General features: G+C 48.4%; 1 protein-coding gene across 4 annotated transcripts in view; it reads right to left on the reverse strand.

The window, feature by feature from the left end:
* Positions 1-1,452: 1,452 nt before the first annotated feature.
* Positions 1,453-22,444, reverse strand: part of LOC119437739 (serine/threonine-protein phosphatase 2B catalytic subunit 2-like) — a 105,826-nt gene continuing 84,834 nt past the window's right edge. For all 4 annotated transcript variants that reach the window (XM_037704707.2, XM_037704710.2, XM_037704709.2 and 1 more), the window contains 2 exons: positions 16,383-16,480; positions 1,453-5,104 (listed from right to left, as the gene is read on the reverse strand). In XM_037704707.2, the coding sequence (XP_037560635.1) occupies positions 4,938-5,104; positions 16,383-16,480 (265 nt within the window). In that variant the 3' untranslated portion in view covers positions 1,453-4,937. The remainder of the gene's footprint in view (positions 5,105-16,382; positions 16,481-22,444) is intronic.

Here is a 22,444-nt window from a genome sequence, read left to right on the forward strand (position 1 = left end):
CACGGTGACGTTCAGTAGGCGGAGCGTTGTGGGCGCGGCCCGCTCTGCCGTAGCCTTCACAAAGCAAGGCATCGAAGGAGTGGAAGCACCGCGAAGAGCGTGTTTGATTGCCAGTGAACGCATTTAAGAACTTTTTGCGGCAGAGTATTTCTGAAATATCCTATTTTCACTTCAAATGCTTGTCTCCGCTACGATTAGGGGTGCAATCTTGTATGCGTTCCAAAATGGAACGGAGGTGGTCCGTTCCATCAAGCCGCACATGATTGGTCAATTTGAACCGTGACGATCAAATTGACCAATCGTGTGCGGCTCGATAGAACGGACCGCCTCCGTTCCATTTTGGAACGCGTACAAGATCGCGCCCTAGAAGTGGTTCAGGGCCCCTTTAAACACCGAGGGGCTTTAGTGCTCCAAACTACTCGCGCCATGCATCTACAGGCTGCGCACCGGAAACTACAGATATGAACTCCACGGCGCCGCCGCGCAGTTCTTACACTGCACATTCTTCCCATGTGGCCTCGACGCGTTCGAAACAAGCGATCTCGAAAGATTCGCAAGGGTATTCACACACTGTCGTCGACGCGGCCCGAGACTATGCGAAAGCCGTTTACACAGTGTCTAGCCGTCTACGAAGTGAATTCAACAAAAGCAACGCCAAATTCAGTTCGACGCGGGTGGCCGGGACCGCCGCCATGTTTTTACGTAAACAAAGAAGTAAACCATGCAGACAGTAACGTTAAATCCGAGAAATAGCATGCATACGCTAAACCATTGGCTAAACGCGATGGATCGTTTAGCGCTCTGTGCCACCGTGACGAATCCTAATGTAGTGACGACGCATATAATCCCTGCATACTTTAGGTTCGCATGCTACCCATGCTCAAACCTCATATGCATCCCGCGGAAGCAAGAATTATGTTGGCAACATTGCGAAGTAGCTGCTGACGGCAGCAGAAAAGGAGACCACAGACCATGGGTTGCAGCTTTTCTGGTGCTCCAAGTAACTGCGTGGTACTCGATGCGTCCTTGATCCACGCGACAAATCATCCAGGAACTTTCACAGCGCAAAGTGAAACCGACAGCTGAGGTACATCAGCGTTGGTCGCACAATCTCCCGAAACTCCTCGCCAATTCTGCAAGGCTCTCCTCAGTGCAGGGTCAGTGTGCGATGCATTCCACTTGGAAAACCACAGAGGGCCCTCGGAAATTTCACACTAGCATAATTTTTTTAGTTTGGGCCAAAGGGTCTCAACCAAACGTGTGTTCTGGTGAATTGAGCAATATCAGTCCACAAAAACAAAAGGACACTGGAGGATAAACTCCTCGGCTTACATTTTCTTTCGTAACTTCCCACGAAAACTAGCGCTAAAGGCAGCCAACACATAAAGGAAGCTCGTGTTTGTCTCTTACATGCCGTCTCTTTTAGCAGAATTAAGAGAAAAAACCAATTGCTGTGAAGTTCATAGTTCATTTTTATTCAACATAAATCAGTCATTTTTTTTTACAACAGATACAATTTTCTTGTGTGTGTGTGTGTGTACAACTATTGCACAACAGATGGGTTATTACACGCCCGCATAAGCGTGCCTCTGTCTTCCGCGCTGCCGAAAACAATGAGGCCGTCGCTCCTGAGGGAATTCGATAAGACAGTTCGCCAGAGAGCGAGAGAGCTTTTGGAAATATCAAGAAGAAAGATTTTTGTTTAAACATGAATGTGCGTATTTCTCAAAACGCATAGAGCAGAACATTTTCTCCCCCACCCCCGTCAGCAAGAAAGTACCCAAACCCACGCCACGCCCCTCCACTAAACGCTCTGGCGAAGATGCGGCCACTGCAGCCTGGTTTGCAGACAGCCTGGGAACACGGCTGGTAATGCTGTAGCCCGTGCAAGGACATGCACACCGAGTGCCCCACCACCACAGCAGCATTAAGAGATGCACCACAATTTGGCCAACTTTTACATTACATATAGATTGAGCGAAAACTCTTCTCTGTGGCCTGCGAGGGACTCTGCAACCCGTTTCATTAAACAGAATGTTGAAAACACTTGCAACCATTCAATTAGGCCCGTGCAGGCAGGAGTGTGCATATGGCCTTGAGCAAGTCCAATGTAGCATGATTAAAGCAAAGCCCCAGTCACCCACACAAAACACGGCGAATCCGGGCTCATGAAACTACCCAACTTGACTTATGGTGTGACAACTAGCTGTACTTGGCCATTTGCCAACGCCAAGGCGAACAGCCAGTCACTGCAAGATGGCCAAAAGGTAGAAGTCAGTGCATAGCCCCCATACCTAAACAATGATACAGAATATTCAAACAACATATTCTTTCCCGTGCACTGGAAACTACCAGACGCATAATGTTCTCGTAGCTCAGGTTAAACAAGCAGAGGTGGAGCACAAATGCCCGACTAGCATTGTGTGCTACTTCTCCAGTCCTTGCCAAGTTTCAGACTTAACGGAGCCACAAGACCATAAACCATTACAGAAAGACTAGATCAGGCAAGGCAGCACAAGAAATGCTGCCTGCCCCGAAACATTACCTCGCGCTTCCCACAACCATCGAAATTGAGACAAGCCTCGATAATATTCGCTGGGCAAGAGTTCAGCATGGAGTATGGCTACACATTTAGACCTTACATTATCAAGCACAGAAGCTGTTGTTTCCATGAAAACACTTCTTTAAAAAAAAAAAAAAAGACAGCTGCAACAAGGTCCTTGAACTCTCATCTGGGTGAGCACCACCCAGACAGTACTTGGGCACATGCTGTCTGCGTGCTGTCACCTGCACGATCTTCCAACACACCTTTCTTGGTTCTCAACCTTCAACATTACCTATTTGACAAGATACAACTCAATGTTGACATGTTCTGATTCGGAACAGTCCCAGACAGATCACAAGCTGGGATGAGTGGCGTTGCAAAGTGTACAAGTTCCCTCCTCAACACACACGCACACGCATGCTTGGCTGGCTGGTTCGGCAGCAGGTGGCCTTCCACAGCAGCATCAGTGGAGGGGAGAGGCAGGGGAGGCTGAAGTAGAGAAATGGCGCAACATACCAGGGAAGAGTTCCACGCCATTTAAAGTTGGCCCTCCGGAGTTTACGAAGGACAGCAAGAAGAGAGACAGGTTAGCAACAGTGGACAAAATATAAAGAGGACAAAACAATAAGCCGCATCATGAAACAGAAACAGGCGACTTCTCAGAGAGCAGGAAGGAGGAAGACAAAGGGAGAGGAAGAAAATTAAAAATAAAGAGAAGCATTTGCACGTGCAGTATGTATAATATGTATATGAATATTATATGTATTATATATATATATTAGTTCTTTCACAAATTGCCACCAGCCATCGGGAATGGACGCGCATGAGAAATCAAAACAGTTCTCCAGGCGGTGGAGGCTTCCTGTATATAGATACATATACACATATTCATATATATATACACATGAATATATATATATTTATATATGTATATATACATATATATAGACACATATACAGGGCATCAAAGAAAAGGGGGAAAAAAGAGGGCATGGCCTCTTAAGATGCAAGGACAACAAGGACGAAAACAATCGAGTAGAGCAAGAGAGACATTGCACGGCAATTTCCCGATGTGAAAATTGCATCGCAGCCCAAGTGACCCCTGTGTCAGGCCTGTTTTTTTTTCCCCCATCTTATGTACACTCGTGTATGTATAGAGTTACCCTCGGGTCTTGCCAGGTGCGCGCACCCACCTCCCCACAACCCCATCAATGGCTGCCGCGCCCCGCTGCACGCACGGCTGGCCCACAGACATGCCCCAACCTGGCTTGCACACCTAACATCCCCTCTCTCAGTGGCAGCAGTCACTACAGCTGCTGACAGCAGTGGTGCATAGGAGGGGCCACACATGCGCAATATCGCTAGAGCTGCTCCCCTCCAATGACATCACCCCACAGGAACGAGGGAGCCCCCTCTTCACACAGTATCTCCCCCTCCCCTCACAATTGGTGGCGGCATTCTGTATTATCTTCCACTGAACACACACACACGCACGATTTGCAAGAAGTTGAACACGAGGGCAGTCACAGCAAGGAGGAAGGGAGCGGGAAGCAGTGGCAAAACAGGCCTGTTGCTGTACACAGAAAGAAAAAAAAAAAGGAGAAACAAACCTATGTGTGTGTGTGTGTATACATATATATATAAAAAAAAAATATGACACAAATGGGGCGGTGCAGTGCAGCAGCACAGTGTTTCGGCATCCCGTATGCGTGCGCGCGCTGCCCGTGTGACGCTGCTTGACTGGGCACAAAGTACACTAGCTGAAAAGGTGACCAGAACAACAGCAACAACAAAGGGCAAACAGTGAAGAGCCCCCACGGCCAGACACACACACATATCAGTGCTTTGCGGAGCATCGTGAGGGCACTCTGAGCCTGCGCTCCCAAAAAGGCAAAAGAAACAGCACAAAAAAAAAGAGAAAAAGAGTTCACAACTGCCCACTATCACTCACGAACTTATAATAACTTAGCAGAAAATAAAAAAATCGCACAACAGTGGGCACAGAAAAGCAGAGTGATGCAGAATAAAAAAAAAAAACGTAGTGCACTGCACACTGAGAAAAGACGCGGGAGGAAGGGTGTCTGTATGTCAAAAGAGAAAAGACCAGCAGGAGTGGAGCAGTGGCAAGCTGCCCACCGGGAGAAAGAGAGAAAGCCGCGTGGCAAGCAGTCTCCTCGTCGCACATGCAGCACACACTCCGCGCCGTGGCATCGTCAGCGCACAACAAGGGATGATGAGATGGGAAGTGGGAGGAGCAGTCGAGCGAGGCACTTAACAAGGAAGGAGGAAACCGAGGATGACGAGAGAGGAAGGAACTGGGCCGACGGCAGGAGGAGGAGGAGGGGGAGTGCAGGAGGAAGAGGAGAGCGGTGGGAGGGGGGCGAGACCCCCTTCAGGAGCCGGCCGAGTTGCTGCCACCATGCTCCTCCTGCGGTGATGAGGGCCCCCCATGTGGCAGCGGCGCATCCTTGCGGGGTGGCATGCGCTCGTTGATCTTGTCCAGACCCTTGGCCTCCTCGAAGCTGGTGATCTTGTGGTGCGGTGAGAAGCCCGCCAGTGCTGTGGGCCAAGAGGATCGACGTTATGCCAAAGCTTCCTTTTGTGGACCAGATGCGCAAAAACAGGCACTCAACCCCACAAGTTGACACCTTCACATTTTTACTTACTGTGCCAAAATTCAGCGCAATCACGTTTCATTGCGTTCTTCTGGCAAGCGTATTTAGGACAATACCTTTACGCCCCATGAAACTTAAATACAACGCAAAAATCAAGTAATCGTGGCACATGTCCAATTGAGGGAACTTGGACTGGACTTTTTTTCTTTCAGTATTGTCCTGTGATTCGCAATCCACACCCCACATGGCACCACTAATCTACCTACCAGGAGTAGAATTCCAACAACAAGAAAAGCTTAGATTTGTACAGGTGGATCCACTGTTAGAGGGAACACGCGAGCGTGGAGCTCATGCTTCACGCAGCGCCATGTACGGGAAGCGGCGAAAACCAAGTGCATGTGCAAAACGACGCACCTAAACTAGCCACTTCACTAGTTCATCCTGTGATGCATGCAATTCTCCAGAAGGCCAAGAACACATAATGTGACTTGTTGGAGCTAGCTGAACATGTAAAATAATCTGTTATTTTAATGTGCTTTCATAATCAGAAGGAAAGCAGTGTGCCATCATGCTATGCACTAACTCAATCTGTCACCATCCAAGGTCACCACGTAGCAATAGCAATGACGATGCAGGTTAGGCTGGCTCTGGTGGTAGGCTGTTGCGAACACCATGAACATGGTTTTGATTTCGTCTCCGAATGGGCCGCCCAAGCAATTTTTAGACAAATTTTCTTGGGGAAAAAAAAACGCTTGCATTCGAATCGGGTAAATACTCGTCATTGTGAGTTACTGTTTTCACTTTAATATGTTCCTGGGGCAGGATGAAAATAGTCATTTTCGATGGGAGTGACATGTTTTGACGAATTCACCATACCCTAAGCCTCGCCGAGACAGACGCTGCCGCTATTGGAGTCACTAATGGAGTCCCCCAACGGATCACCATTGGGGTCGGGCACATGAGTTATGACTAGCCAAGTTCGAATGATCCAGCGAACGCTAATTTCAGAATCAAAATAAAAGATTGGTCCCATAGAAACGTAAAGGTGCTGACTGGGACCTCGGGTTAGATTTCTTGGGTAATTCGATTCAGACCGAAATCAAATTAACTGAAGTCTACTATATTCAAACTCTTAGCCTTTCCCTGTCGAGTCCGAATTATCAGTCAGCAACTGTAATTGGGAGCGTGGGATTGGGAGTCAACATGTCGTATATTGCCATATGCATTTAAATTAGCCCAAAGCCAGTGAAACATGGTGCAGCGGCACTGAATTAGAAATTTTAGAAGCACTTAGATCAGAAAATTAAAATCCCATTTGCCGTTTCGTGGTGTCGTCGACGTGGTGCGCATGGCTGACTACCAACGTGCAGACTCTCAGCTGCTTCCAGTCATCCGATATCTCAAAGCTGACGTTGTCCCACACCCACTTTCACGAGGATTGACGTAGTACTGCCAGCGGAACAATGTCCTGTACAAGAAAAATTTCGAGAACAGCCAGGAAACGTTCCTTCTCGTCGTTCCGACGGCGCTGCGCGAGGAAGTTTTACAGGCATGTCATGACGATCCCTGTGCCGGCCACTTAGGCTTCGTGAGGACGCAAGTGCGCATACGGCAGAAATACTATTGGCCACACCTATTTTCGTCGGTTCAGCGCTATGTGCGAACGTGCCGTGACTGTCAGAGGCATAAAGTCCCACCCGTCAAGCCTGCCGGCCTCCTTCAGCCTTTGGATCCGCCTCCGGCGCCATTCCAGTAAGTGGGAATGGATCTTCTTGGTCCTTCGTGCTTCGTCACGGTGCACCCGCTGTACATTACTGACTGCGGTGCAGCGTTTACAGCGAAGTTATTGCAATAAGTCGTCACGTTGACGCACAGCGAAAGACCACAGCCTATCATCCCCAAACTAACGGCTTAACAGAGCACCTAAATAGAACATTGGCCGACATGCTCTCCATGTACACCCGTGAGCAAAAGTATACATACCAGGGATTGCGCGATAGACGATTTTTTCAACTGCCTGCCAATGCAACATGAAATTGAGGATTGCAGTCCAAACATGGCATTGCGAACTTTCTAGTGTACTCATCAATTTCAGTTTATGCCTGTTAATTACGAAAAAATTCAGTTTTTTCGCCGACCTTGTGGTCCGTATACTTTTGCTCACAGGTGTACATTGATCTGGAACACAAAACATGGGATCAAATTTTGCCATACGTCACTGCTGTGCAGGAGACCATCGAGTTTACACCATTTGAGCTCATTTACGGATGTCGCGTTACAACCCCCTTAGATGCCATGCTCCCGGTAGACCACGGAACCATGAGGAATGACACCACTGAAGAGTTCGTCTAGAAAGGCGAGGACGCTCGCCAGCTTGCTTGGAATCGCATCCACACCCAGTAGAATACTGACGCCTACTGTTACAATCGGACCTGACGGAACGTCCAGTACTCACCAGGTGACAGTGTGTGGGTGTAGACACCTATCCGACACCGTGGGCTCTAAGAGAAATCGTTGTGCCGCTATTTCGGCCCTTATGAAGTTAGTTGTATGCCACCTCAGTGATGTGAATTATGAGGTGGTGCCTCAACACTCTGATCCTGGTTCGAACCGACGCCGTCCCCGTGCTGAAGTCATCCACGTAGTACGGATGAAGCCGTACTACGCACGCGAGAGATAAGCAACCCTCACAAACTGCTTCAGCATTGTGTTCATTCCTGTTTGTTTTTTTTTGTCTTTTCATGTTGGCACTCTTGCCCATAGTGCTCGCCCGCTGCCCTTGAAGGAGGGTCAGTTGCTTTTGAGAGGGGAGCAATGACGCGAAATAAGTTGGCACGTGATGACACTGGCCACTTGAGGCGAGAACGACGACGTTTGTGGTTGCGCGCGCGCTCCCTGAGGACCGGCCATTGCTAAAGGCAGATTTTTTTTGCCAATCTGTTGCTGGGCAACTATTTTAGCTGTACTAGCTGGGTGACAATATCAGCTACAATTCACGTTTGCATTAAACTAGTATTGACATGTGTACAAGTTTTGCAAACACAGTTTTGCTACTGTGTTCTTTCCTGTCTAATTCTAATTAACCAGAGACAAATTAACGGACGTCTACTGTACCAGCACTGCCAGAGGGGCAGGTCCGATGGTGTTGTGATTAATTTAAAGGGCAATGCCAAGCATGAAGAAGAAACTGCAGATATGTTGTATGTCTCCTGCATTGCCTGCACTCAGTTTAGAAAAAGAAATGGCAAGGATACCAAAGCTCACGGCAAGCAAAGCCACTTATACTGGATGACAGCGACATCTTGTCTAAGCCGAAAGCCAGGCTGCTCACTGAAGCATGGTGAAACCGACATTTCGAAGTATTGAATGGGACTGACAACTGGCCAGAACGTGCTGCGAGACATTGATGGCAATGAAATGACCTCGATTTATAATGATAGAATCCAGCACGCTGTTCACGATTTCAGAGGAAATTTTAAATTGGCAAAGAAAGTCTCAAAAACCAGTAAGTGAGTGGCCTGGCGGTGAAGTCTTGGCACTTCGGACGTAATAGTCAAACCTCGTTAATACGTACCTGCTTAATGTGTAATTGCAGTTTAAATGTAGCCGTGAATATTCCGCCACCCAGCCCCCATTGAACCCCATGTATTGGCTGACCGCTTAAGGGGGAACATGGGTCCCGGAAACAAAAAATTCACTAAAAAATTGCATTTTCATTTTTATTATTTTTGTAATCCCCATACCAGGGCGCACCTGTTGGCAAAAAAACTAACTAAAATGACACATCGTTGAGGAAGAAAACATTGTATTTGTCCAATGAAATGTTCAGTTTTGCCCATGAAAGTGCTGACATGACCCATTTTGTGACGTTCGCCATTGCAAAACAGTCTATCATAGCGAGGTCATCTCGGTCTTGTTTGAAAGAGCATATTTGCAGCTTGCGTTCCTGCCAAAATGAGCCTTGAATGCAGCTTCAGAAGGAAACTACCTGGTTTTGTAGCATAAAATGCCATTGTTGCACTCTGTAATTTTTTGCACTTTTATCAAAAAAAGATTTTTCCAAGTCTAAAATTTGGGAGCAGCACTGTATCACTGTTACTCATTCAATCTTCGCGATCTTTTTTGCCTGAATGCTAGAGTGTCGGAGAGTGCACAAAAGCTATGATATATTGTTTTAGGACACTGCAACATTCTGAAATCTTGTAGAAATTACCAATAAAAATTCACATTTGCAAAGTTGCAACTCTAGAATTTCATAACTTCAGCTAAAATACAGATATAAACATTAAAATGCAAACTTGTACACTTTGAACATTCAGGAAGATACCTGCTTCATTTTAGCTTTCTTGGTACAGTAGATTTTTTGCAAGTCGCATCCCAAGTTTATAACACATAAATAATGGGAACATTTTTTGGGGATTGACTTGGAAAAAACTAACTGCATATTTCTAATCAGCACACAAGGTTGAATATTTCCTGAAAATTTAATGTGTCTAGAGTCAATAACAGAAGTGCTTAAATCCGGGACCCATTGCCCCCCCCCCCCCCTTAAGACGTCGTCGCTGATTGCCCACCAAACGGTTAGTGCGTACTATTTTTCTTTGTTCTACACGCACAGGCACAAAAATCGGCAATATCTCATGTGCGCAGATGTTCAATTTTTAAGTTGCTACACCCGAACGACAGTCACCAACGATAGTGAACCTTAAACACGGCCACTATGATGTATTTCCTAAAGTCCCTATATCGTAAAAGTACCGCGATCTACTCTTCTCCTCCGTCCCCTCTCCTAAAACGCTTGTTTTCTTCTTTACTTTTTGCTTGTGAAAGCTAGTCGAAAGCCCCAGTTGAAGCTTTCAGGCCGGGCGCGCGCCGCCACCGGCGATGGCAGCTGCACAGAGGGACTTTCAACGTGGCTCTGAGGCGGAAAGAAATATATATACAGAAGTGAAAGCGCGTGCTATCATCGTCCAATCAGAGATACAGGAGAGAGAGAAGTGGCGTTGTTCAAAGGATGGCGGTACTTTTCCGCAGGTATAGGGGTTTTAGTATTTCCTGCTCATACAGCTGTTGCCAATTGCCGCGCACAAAAGCATGCCCTTCAATATTAGCTCCCGGTAATGCGAAAAAGCTGCCGGTAGGGGGTGCGAATTCGCTGTCGAATCCAATTCAAGTACAGTCGAATCTCGATAATTCTAACTCGAAGGGGCCCCAAAATTTGTTGGAATTAACAGAAGTTCGAATTAAAGAAAGGACTTACTTTTGAAGTATTAGAGCACCATAGCATGACGTACGAATGGTGCGAGTCATGAAATATCACGGCGCGCAAGCACATAGCGAGCGAGGGCCACGAAACTGCCCACGTCGGCCAATGCTCGCTTCCTGATAACGGCAGAAAACGTGCCAGCGCCGCCGCTCCCGCCAGCCCGGCATCAGCTTAGTTTCGTTTTCTGCCGTTGAAGCGAGGCATTGGCCGGACTGGGCCTCCGCCGTTGCTTCTCTCTGCGGCACAGCATTGGCTGAGACGTCGGCATGTACACGCGTGTTCCGGTACGATGCAGAAACTGCGACCTTGCCATTTGAGAGAGTCACAATTTCCGCCACGGTTCTTTTTCTCTTTTTTTTTCTCCGCGCGGCGTGGAGGGGTCTCGCCTAAGCTTTTTGGAGCAATGCCGATCGGAGGCGCCGCCACGTGATTTGGCGCGCTGCTGAAAGCATTGTCGGTGCGCGGTATGTTCGAATTAACCATAGCAAATGCTTTCGCGTTCGTATTACCGGGTGTTTGCGCCCATTGCAATACACTTAACTTTGACGGGACCACAGCGTCAGTTCGAATAAACCGAAAGTTCGAATTAACGAGATTTGACTATAGTAACCGCGCTAGGCATCCTAACCGTGCAGAAGCACATTTTATTGAGAAGCACATTTGTGCCATCACCGTGGACGCCGCTTTGAGGTTTAGTACAGTAGAATCTCGATAATTCGAACTCGAAGGGGCCCGAAAATTTGTTTGAATTAAAAGATGTTCGAATTAAAGGAAGGACGTATTTTTTAAGTATTCGAGCACCATAGCATGATGCACGAACGGTGTGAGTCGTGAAATCCCGCGGCACGCAAGCGCATAGCGAGCGTAACCGCCCACGCTGGCCAACGCTCGGTTCCCCGATAACGGCAGAAAACGAAACTTCAGGATGCCGGCGACGGGCGGGCACGTGCAGAGACCGTCAAAGGTGAGGGAGGAGGGCGGCAGGGAAGCGGATTTCGCCTCAGCAACTCCGCCGCTTCAGTGGCTCCCCTCGCCCTCTCTATCAACTCCCTCGTAGCTTCCTCACCTACTACTGTCTCTGTGCGCGCCCGCCGCCGGTGGCCTCGGTTATAGTGAACTAGAATAACATTCTAGCACACTGTACCTAGGTGGCTCTCCTCGTCCTCTCTCCCAACTCCCTTGTAGCTCCCTCACCTACGACTGTCTCCATGCGCGCGCCCGGTACACGGCGGCAGGCGCACGCACGGAGACAGTCGTAGGTGAGGGTGTTGGGAGAGAGGGCGAGGGGAGCCACCAAAAGCCCCTCTATAAAAAAGTAGAGGCACTAACCCACCTCCTCCCCTCCTCCTCGTTTCTCCTCTTTTTCACGCTTTCTCGACCGTGGCGCCGCCTACACCGCTTGAGAAACGTGCACTTGTTTATCTTTCACCGTTGACGCTTTTCACCAGCTAACAAATGTTAAACGTTATCGCTCGGCGCAGGACGCACCTGCATGTATCGGAAGTTTCTCGAACCTTATCGATGCGTCTATCCGTTGTCTGTTGTCACCGAAGCTTATGTAATCCGATTGTTTGAGTGTCACGAATTGTGTAGTACTTTCTGGAAGACACGCGGACACCAGGGATTACTGTCGAACCTTCGATGACTCATGTATGAAAGCCGACGTGTTTCGCCGCCGTTCAGATTTAGACGATCGCCGACTGTGTTCACCGCTATCGTTGTGCTCCTCGCCAGTCGGTAGACGCTTCTTGGGCGAAAATGGTGATGGAGCACGATCGTAAACAAACGCAGCCAGCGCCCGGCGGCGCGATGGCCCAGGTGATGCCATTAGGCCAATAACGACGCGGTGTCCACCTTGGACAGGGCGTACCGAGGGGGAGGCGGCATTCTTCAAAGCGTGTCACTACTTTTTATATAGGGGGACTTTAGAGCCACCGAGGCCACTGCCACCGAAGCAGCGGAGTTGCCGAGGCCAAATCTGCTTCCGCGGTGCGCTCCTCCGTCACCTTCGACGGTTTCCGCACGCGCCTGCCCGTCGCCGGCACCCTGAAGTTTTGTTTTCTGCCGTTACCAGGAACCGAGCGTTGGCTGGCGTTGGCGGTTGCGCTCGCTATGCGCTTACGCACCAGGATATTTCATGACTCGTACCGTTCGTGCATCATGCTATGGTGCTTGAATACTTCAAACATACGTTCTCCCTTTAATTCGAACTTCTTTTAATTCAAACAAATTTTCGGGCCCCTTCAAGTTTCGGGCTCCCTGAAGTTTCGTTTTCTGCCGTTATCGGGAAGCGAGCGTGGCGTGGGTGCCGGCACCAGCGGTCCAGCCGGCCTGGCGCCAGCTTAGCCCGTTCCCTGAAGCTTCGTTTTTGTTTTCTGCCGTTATCGGGAAGCGAGCGTTTGCCGACGTGGGCAGTTTCTTTGGCCAGACTGGGCCACCACCGCTGCATAAGGGGTCTCTACTAAGCTTTTACTCTATGGCGTTGTCGGAGCAATGCCGGTCGGAGGCGCCGCCACGTTATTTGGCGCGCTGCTGAGCTCATTGTCGGTCCGCGGTATGTTTGAATTAACCGTCGCCAATGTTTTCGCGTTCGAATTACCGAGCGTTTTCGCCCATTGAAATACACATAACTTTGACGGGACCACAGCGTCAGTTCGAATTAAATGTGTTCGAATTAACGAGATTCGACTGTAAAAAGCCCAAACACTGCACATCGTCGCCGCACGCCGTACACTGTATATGCAAGTGAAAGTTTGCAAAGGTCCATGTCGCGCACAAGAGAAAGACAAAGGCGGGGCAGAAGCGCGCTTCTGTCGCACGTGAGGCACGGTGGGGGAGGTGAGAAAGGGAGGGATTTACTTCGGCGGCGGCCACGCAGGCGCCGTATCTTGAAAGCAATCTGCGACGTAGAAAAATTGTGCGCCCGCGCAGGCCTCATCTTCAAAGCCATCTGCAAACAAAGTGCAACTACATACAGTAAAAGCTCGATGATACGAATCTCACAGGGTCACGAAAAATATTCGTATTAGCCGAAATTCGTATCATCGAAACACAATTAAAACTACTGTTGAATCTCGATAATTCGAACTCGAAGGGGCCCGAAAATTTGTTCGAATTAAAAGGACGTATTTTTGAAGTATTCGTGCACCATAGCACGATGCACGAACGGTGCGAGTCGTGAAATATCGCGGCGCGCAAGTGCATAGCAAGCGCGGGCCACGAAACTGCCCACGCCGGCTAACGGTCGCTTCCCGATAACGACAGAAAACAAAGCGGCGCCGGCACACGGGTGCGCGCGGAGACCGTCGAAGGTGAGGGAGGAGGGCGGCAGGAAAGCGGATTTGGCCGCGTCAACTCCGCCGCTTCGGTGGCTCCCCTCGCCCTCCCTCTCAACTCCCTCGTAGCTCTCTCACCTTCGACTCCGTGCGCACATCTCCGTGCGCGCCCGCCGCCGTGCTGGCGCCAGCTTATTTTAGCCGCCCCCTGAAGTTTCGTTTTCTGCCGTTATCGAGAAGCGAGCGTTTGCGGGCGTGGCAGTTTCGTTGGCCCGACTGTGCCTCCGCCGCTGCTTCCCTCTGCGCTGCTGCCGCAGCGTGCAAGGTCAACATGTGACTAGAAAATAGAGGAGAAGAGTTCACTGCCATTTTATCCGCGTGGCTGAGACGTCGGCACTATTGTGTGCTAGAATACGGTTGTCTAGAACACTCTAGTCGGCACGTACACGCTTGTTCCGGCGCGATGCAGAAACGGCGACCTTGCAATTTGAGAGAGGGTGAAATTTCCACCGCGGGTTTTTTTATTTTTTTTTATTTTTTCCGTTCCTTCGCGCGCGGCATTGAGGGGTCTCTCCTGAGCTTTTGCTCAATGCCGGTCGGAGGCGCCGCCGCGTGATTTGGCGCGCTGCTAAGAGCATTGTCGGTGCGCGGTATGTTCGAAATAAGCGCGTTCGAATTCGCTTGCTTCGCGTTGACGTTGAACGAAAGCACGTTTTTCATGATAGTCTCGCTGTGCAACAATTGTGCTCAGTGTTGACGTTGCGAGGCCTAGCTCCTTAGCCAACTCCGTCCGCTTCCTTTTGGGATCCTCATCGACCTTTCGAAGAATGTCTAATTTCTCTTTAAAGGAGAGTGCTTTCCGCTTGCGAGACATAGCTCGCTGCGACTAGGAAAAATGGCGCAAACACGAAGAACGCGGCCCGAAGCGCAGCAGCCACTCCATCTGACGGCTCGCAGAAAAGGAGAAGTACAAAAGCATCAAAAGCGCCACCGCTTCAAACTCTTCGCGCCCAGTCGCGGAGTCCGCGCTGTCCGGCGCTGCGCCTCCGCACCAAAAGAGGAGAGAAAGCGAGTGACTGCGCGCTGTTCTCTTTCGCGGCCGTCGGTGGGGCGGCGTTTATTCGTATCAACCGACGCAGGCTGAAAATCGATTCGTAACAACCGTTCTCTTGCACGTTGCAAAGTAATGGGGCTCGGCCGGGACCACAGAAAAATTCGTATCATCCGGAAATTCGTATTAGCCGTGATCGTATCATCGAGCTTTTACTGTAGTGCCAGTAGCTTTTTGTGCGCAGTGCTTTCGACGTCTAGTTTGCATTGAAGTGAGAGACAGCACGCTCGCTGCTGCTGCCGCGCCTCCTCACTCCAGCGTTCTGACAGCGAGTTTCCGCAGTCATCGAGCGAGATGTGTTCATGTTTACCTGTCCACACGTTACACCGTGCTTGTTAATTTAGTTAGTAAGCGGGGCCTCATGGACAAACTGGCTCGCGTCGCGGCCTTATCGAGTTTAAATATGCTGTCGTCGCGGCAAGGCCACCACAGCGGCAAATGAAGATCACCGATTTTTTGCTGCCTACCCGCAAATAAAGCCTGTCTGAGTGCATGTGTTTGAGAGTATCGTGACGTAGTTCTCTTCCGGCCGGTAAGTAGCCACTAAACTGGCCCAGGTGGTTAATTCGTACATCATTTAGTGCGCACCTTAACGTCGTTCCCGGCCGACTACGTATTAACGAGGTTTGACTGTATATGAGATTACTGTATGTAAGTCGGCAGTTATTAAGTACAGCATATTTAAGCAATAAGTAAGCATTAAGTAATGTATAAGTCCGTATATTAGGCTTTCACGCTATATTGTATGTGTATTACGAAGTAAAACAAGTGCATGCTAACGAGCGATGCTGCCTTCGTGGTAACGAATGGAGCGGCAGAGCGGGCAAAGCTGTTCAATGCATTGCGGACCACATGAGGGCTGTTGTACGCACGCAAGTTTGCGAGTTAGTAATACAAAACGCTATCGACGAATTTTACTATGAATGAGTGCCAGCACTGCAATAATAGCTCTACTGGCATATCCTACCACTTTGCTTGGCTAAATAAATAAAAAGCCTCGCGCATGCAACCAGCAAAAGCACGGCCTTGGAGATCAGTTTGTGTTATTTGCAGGGAGCCGCTGTTGGGGTGCAGATTCGGACACCACCTATTATAGCAAAAATAATTCAACGCTTCATAAAACACGAACTGCAGGAACATTGGCTTAATAAACAACATATTACTTTCTTACAGCTAGAGCCGCACTTGTCTGCTTCCCACCAAATGCCGGCGTATAATCGCTATTGCGCTCAACTGTCACTGTTGCCAGCACGTTTCTTGAGCACACCTACATCCTCAATGCAGATCGGAAAATTTGGATTAAAAAATGTTCCACTGCATTTTCCACATTACCACTGCGTGATTTGACATTCAGACCAGTAAGCTTTCCGTTGCACTAAAAACCAGGTACCATAAAAATATGTTGTCAGTCCCTTTGAAGTACACACAAGTCAATTACAAATATGAACGCATTGCAAATAACTTTAGCCTGCAAGTTAACACCATAAATTCTCCAGTGGTAAACATGTGAAGGTATCATTGCATGCGCTGTTCATGCAAAGAAACAGCCACATAGCACAGTGGTGCTCACCATTCCGCAGAGAGGTTTTGCCGCCAGAGAGTGCTCCCAACGGCAGAGTCCCAGTGGGTGTGAGTCCTTTAAGCTGAAGAACGCTTTCGCTTTCTTCCCTGCATCACAAAAACGATAAAAAAGACTTAATGCTTGTGCCACAGATTCATCCACACCTCTCAATCCTGGACAAAGTTTAAAAGTTCATGATAACTCGCCACCACAAGAGAAGGCTATTTCTACCATGGTGCAAGTGATGCCAACAAGTTTTCCCTAGTGCTAATTCAAGTGCTTTAGCAACAAAACTTGTAATATCAGAAGCTTAATGGCATACACACACACATAGGCAAGAAGAAAATCGGACAATTCAGTCAGTTCCCTGATGCACAAGGTCCCTTGTGCTCTGTGCTCTTAAGTAAACACCTCATTAATGTTCAATCTGATAAAACCAACAGTTTTCCTGCTTTAAGAAAATAGAGAAACTGGCAGATATCTATTGTTGAAACATTAGTCTCCAGGTTTCCATGCAATGAGTGCTTGAATACTTATACTGGTTTTCCTGTAAGAGCTGGCAACATTGTACCTTTATCCGTATATAAATGGGAATACCTAAATTTGTGTTCAAGCGGCTGTAGCGGCTGCACATCATTGCTGAACAAATAAGTATTTCAGAAAATGAAATATTCAGCATGAAAGCCAATTGCAAAACATTTACATCTGCCACTTGGGTTAACACACCGTGAGAAATTGTTACTCGAAGAAAACTTTGATGTTCCCTCCCACACCACTGCTGCGTTATTTTCTTTTGCATTCCCCACCTTGCAATTCCTGAAGTCCACAGTATGAAATAATCAAACAAAATAAATAATTAGATAAAAAATATACACAGCAAGTCAGGGACGCAATAGAAGCACGGAAAGCGAGTCACGCTTAACTGTTCTATCACCCTTCCCCACACTGAAGGGGGCAATGAAAGAGCAAAAACAGCATTGGAACCGTTGGATGAGGATGCTTGCACTTTGTTTCAGTGTAACACTCAGGTCACACGGGAGATTTGTATACCGTATTTATTCGAATCTAGGCCGATAGTTTTTTTCAAATAATCACATACGAAACTCTAGGGTCGGCTTAGATTCGAGGATTTTAAAAAACGCGCCAGTTTTTAACTGAAACTGATAAATGGATGGATGGATGGATGGATGAGGCTGAACCCTTTAAACCGGGCGGTGGCATACGCCACCTAGCCATGACTATTAATATGGTGCATGACTATTAATATGGTGCATAGTTAGCGCCATCTAGAAAAGTCAGTATCGCAGCCGCTACTAGCCGCGCCAGTAGCCAGCTCAAGTACACGAGCGACGTCGCCTTTTTGACCTGCGTCGTATCGGTAGTATCGGTATGGTGAAGCATCGGCGCGCAGTGTGGCGTTACCGTAATGGCACCAAATAGGCGATGCCACTATAGTGCCGCTTTCTAAACGAATACTGTATTTACTCGAATCTAACGCGCACTTTCAACACGACCCTAAATCTGCGTCGGCATTTCAAAATGGCCGCCTCGCACGCGCGTCGTGCCTAGCTACCGTAGCATGCGGAAGCTTCCTCCGTGTGCTGCAGTACACGTGCTTAGGCAATAGTCTACCGTCTGTCTTCACGTTCTCAGCGTCTGCTCTATCTATCAGCATGAAGTACCGAGTTCATCATGATGCCGCGTTTAAAAGGAAAGTGATCATCTGTGCGGAGACGGACGGAAATCGGGCCGCATCACGGGCGTTCGGAGAATCCGAAACTTGCGAGCGGGACTGGCGCCAACAGGAGAGGATTTTCGCCAGCAAAGCAATGCGGAACGGTTTCAGTGGCCCGAAGCAGGACGTAATCTGCGACGATCCACTCCGGCGATACGATCAGGCTTGGCCCTATCTTGAAAGCAATCTGCGACTGGTAAAGTCCGCCGCGCGCCGTGTTCTCGCCGCGTTGAAGCGAGAGGCATGCTAGCACGAAGGCGCGCTTCGTCTCCAGCGTTTTGACAGTTCGTTTCCGCGGTCAACGAGCGAGGTGTGTTCATGTTTGCTTGAGCGCGCGTGACACCGTGCTTGTTAATAGCAGTCTACTAATTTGCTACCGCATTCGATGCATCGCCTTTCGGGCGAAACTGCAACTTTTTTTATTCATCGCAACATCAGTGCATCGGGAGGAAATCTATTTTTCCAAATTTTTCCTCACGGAAAACGGGCGCGCGTTACAATCGAGGAAGCGTGAGAATCGAGTAAATACGGTAGTTGTGCTAGCCGTAGAGGCATCGTCAAACGTTCAAACCGGGCAGAACTTCGGCATCGGTCTGTCGTTGGAGGGGGCCACGGGAGATGGTTTTTGCGTGCGCCGCAACGTGCGCACCTTCCAAAAATGCAGCATCTCTAATGCGCTGGATGGTACTGAATATATATAGCGCACTGTTTGAAGATGTCAGCAGTAAGGAAGATAGCGACGAGGCTAGCAGCGATGGTGACATAGAATGAGCTCGGCATGTTCAAATTCAATAAATGCTGTTTCATTTTGCGAATGCTGTTCTTGCTTTTTCGTTCGGCCTACATTCGAGGTAAGTTTTTTTTTTTTTTCGGACTCAAACTTTTGGGGGGTCGGCTTAGAATCGGAGTCGGCCTAGATTCGAGTAAATACGGTATTACAAGAGGAGAAGGCATGTGCATTATCCTTCCTTTCACTGCACACTGGTTCATTGCTGCGAAACAGCAGCTGGTACAAACAAAGGATGTCTTGGTTGACACGCCTTACATATTAAAGACTATTTTTTACAAGTGCATCAGCACATGCCTGCCTGGGTCTTGTCTTGTGAGCATATGCTTCAGTAATCTTCTTTTGAAAATGTTAAGAAAGCTGCTCAAATGATGCATGTAACAAGAGAACCAAACCGGTAACTACTTGGTATTGCAAGACAAGGTGTCGTTCATTCATTTAGCTTGTGCCCACGCATGCTAAGCAGTTTCATAAAGACGATTTGCACAGTGCAATCTAGCAGACCCAGTAGCAGACTAAGCATGGCCTAGTACATGGGTTCTCAAAGTGGGTTCCGCGGAACCTTGGGGTTCCGCATGCCCCTGCTCGGGGTTCCGCGAGCCACTGATAAATTTTCCGTGGTTCCGCCGCGTCACCAAGTGGCTTCGCACTTCGTGTGTATTATACGTGTTCCCTCTTTTGTCCATGTTGTTTGCGCGCAACGGTCTTAATGGAAAAGCAACAAGCCCAAGTGGAAACCCTACTGTCGATCCACAGAACCTCCATTATTCATGCCCGTGTGTCAAAAAGCACATCACAGCGCGTAACGCCAACACGCAAACTGCGCAATAAATCCGCAAGCAGCTTGTAGCCATCCAACCTCCAAAAACGGGCAGCGCGCCTAAGCTTTCGCACTTGAATCTCGGAGGCCGTAATTTACCAACATGCGCATTTCTCCCGTTTGTAGATAGCGTCGGTGCCGATTGCATGCGCACTGACGTATAGACCGTTTTTTGATGGGCGCCGCCATTGCGTAGGCAGTGGCGCCATCTATGGGCAGTTGGCTTGCTGGCTTGGGCGAACGCCCGTGTTGTATGCTGTGGTATACGCTCGGCAGCAGTTTCTGGTGGATTTTTCCGCACTCACGCGGTCTATTTAACACGAAATGGCGTGACCTACGTGGGGAATGGTCCTGTGACGCATAGTGAAGGAATTTAAGTCTGAAGTAATTAAGCGGCCGGAGTAAACTGCTGGTGTTAGGGCAGACGGAGCACCCAGCACGAGGTGGGCGCGTTTGTTTGAGCTTACAATCAACCTCGGATATTTCTGAAATTTGTTTCACGAATGTTACCTTACTGCAGCATTATAAGCACTGTAATTCTAAGCTCTGGTTTAGCTGCAACGAGTAGTTACGAAACATTTGACGATCCTAACAGTGTGGGTACTGTTCTGCTAGAGAATAAGTCGTGTTGTTTACTTTCACAAACGTTCAACTTGTTATGTGTGCATACACTGGGCATACACTGCCTTGTTTGCTGGGCAAGGTTTCCGCCTACAAATAAAATAGTTTGGCTAATAATAACGGCATACCGTACAGTGTGAATCACACTTTTCGAGTGGTTGAACGACCAGCTGCAGACTGCGCGAGCGCCCGAGGCAGTACTAAATGCTGTGTTATAGATCTTTTTGTTCTATATAGCGTATGGTACAAGTGGACCAAGCATGCGGCACGACCATGCGGAGTCTTATTGCGTCGTTATCCCATGTTCTGTTTTATTTTGCCGCAAAAGGAGGACATATGAACTATTTTTTTTTTGCAGTCTCCCAAGTTCAGTCATTTACGACGCATTCACTCACGTTACGAAAAGTGTGTCCTTGCAAATAGCTGTTGGACTCTCTTTATGCGATCCCCTTTGTATATTGTGCCTTACAGGGCAAAAAAGGCAATGCCGATTGAAGCACGAAGCTTGTGTGTATCATGTTGGTTTCCCGAACGCAGTGCTCGCTGTGTCGAGCAAAACTTTCGGCCTCTTGCAGGAGGCTAACGTAGACATAGTGATTTGAAGTTTACTAGACTTAAAATGCGTGAGAACGATGCCAGTGGCTGATGCAAATGTTTTACAACACCTCTTCGAGTGAAAACCGATACATCCAACATAGTTCACAACACATACACACACACCGCGGCTGATGATGCACGTCGCATTTTTGCACATCCAAGAGAAATTTCCAGATACTGTAGCTACTGCTCCACCTAAAGGCTACACAGTGGTTGTTCGACGACCTCGTAAGAACTGACATCCCCTAAATTGCACTCAAAACTAGCTAAAACACATCCAAAACCTAACCTAACCTAACCTAACCAATGTTTTACAACACCTCTTCAAGTAAAAACCGATACATCCAACATAGTTCACAACACATACACACACACCGCGGCTGATGATGCACGTCGCATTTTTGCACATCCAAGAGAAATTTCCAGATACTGTAGCTACTGCTCCACCTAAAGGCTACACAGTGGTTGTTCGACGACCTCGTAAGAACTGACATCCCCTAAATTGCACTCAAAACTAGCTAAAACACATCCGAATCATTCCGCAGAGCGCGACGGGCAACACATTCAAGCCGCGCTGCGCCGGCTCGCACAAGCCAGAGAGGAGGAAAGGCTAGTCGTGCGCCCTTTCCTCCTCGCCCGATGAAAAGGTCTGTACGTTGGAGAAATTAAAAAATGAAGAAAAAAATGCGCGGAACGTTGCTAACACGGGCCACAGAAGAGCAAGAATGGCGCTAGCGTCCAACCGAAACGAAGCGGCGCAGTCCGCATCGCCATGGTCCTCGGTGGCAATCGTGCGCGGCACTTGATTGACAGCAACACCGGAGCGCTTCGTGCCTAATTGTGCCCTTAAAAGACTATTCTTGCGTTTATCACCGTGCGTAACGCCGCATGCCTTCATAAGTGCGTAGTCGCCATCCATGATCGCGTCGATAACCACCGCAGTTTCGTCCGCAGCGGTTGCGGCAAGCAGTAGTTTCATTTTCACTCGGTGCGCGCGTCGGCTGCGTGCTTTCACAACTGCATAGTCGCCATCCATTGCATTGAATTTTCTGTCATTATGCTTTTATAATCACTGTCGCTCTTCCACGTCGACTCTGCGACAGAGTAGCATTGAGTTGGATTTCCGTCACAGCGTCTGCAGTGTTGGTCGCTTTGTATGCCAGTAGTCGGTCTCCGGAGCCATCGCCATGTTTCCATGAGACAGCTCTGTCCACATCAAAGATGTGTTTAAATACCCTTTGATGTTAATGTATAATAAAGTGGTCTAGTTCGACTCCTCGGTGTTTTTAGAATTTTTGGTTACAAGAGACATGTTTCCCGGGCACCTTGAGTCTCTCTTGTAATGAGGTTTTACTGTACTTACTTAATTGGCGAACTGATAATAAGTGGCAAGACCAAACAAAGTCAACCACATTTTTATGTGCAGATGTCATGCCTCACTATTTCACTGCTTCATCCCCAGCCATTAGCACTTTCCACTACAAGCCAGCCTCCAAACTGGGAATTAAAAA

This window comes from Dermacentor silvarum, chromosome 1 (assembly GCF_013339745.2).
Source record: "Dermacentor silvarum isolate Dsil-2018 chromosome 1, BIME_Dsil_1.4, whole genome shotgun sequence".
Lineage (NCBI taxonomy): Eukaryota > Metazoa > Arthropoda > Arachnida > Ixodida > Ixodidae > Dermacentor > Dermacentor silvarum.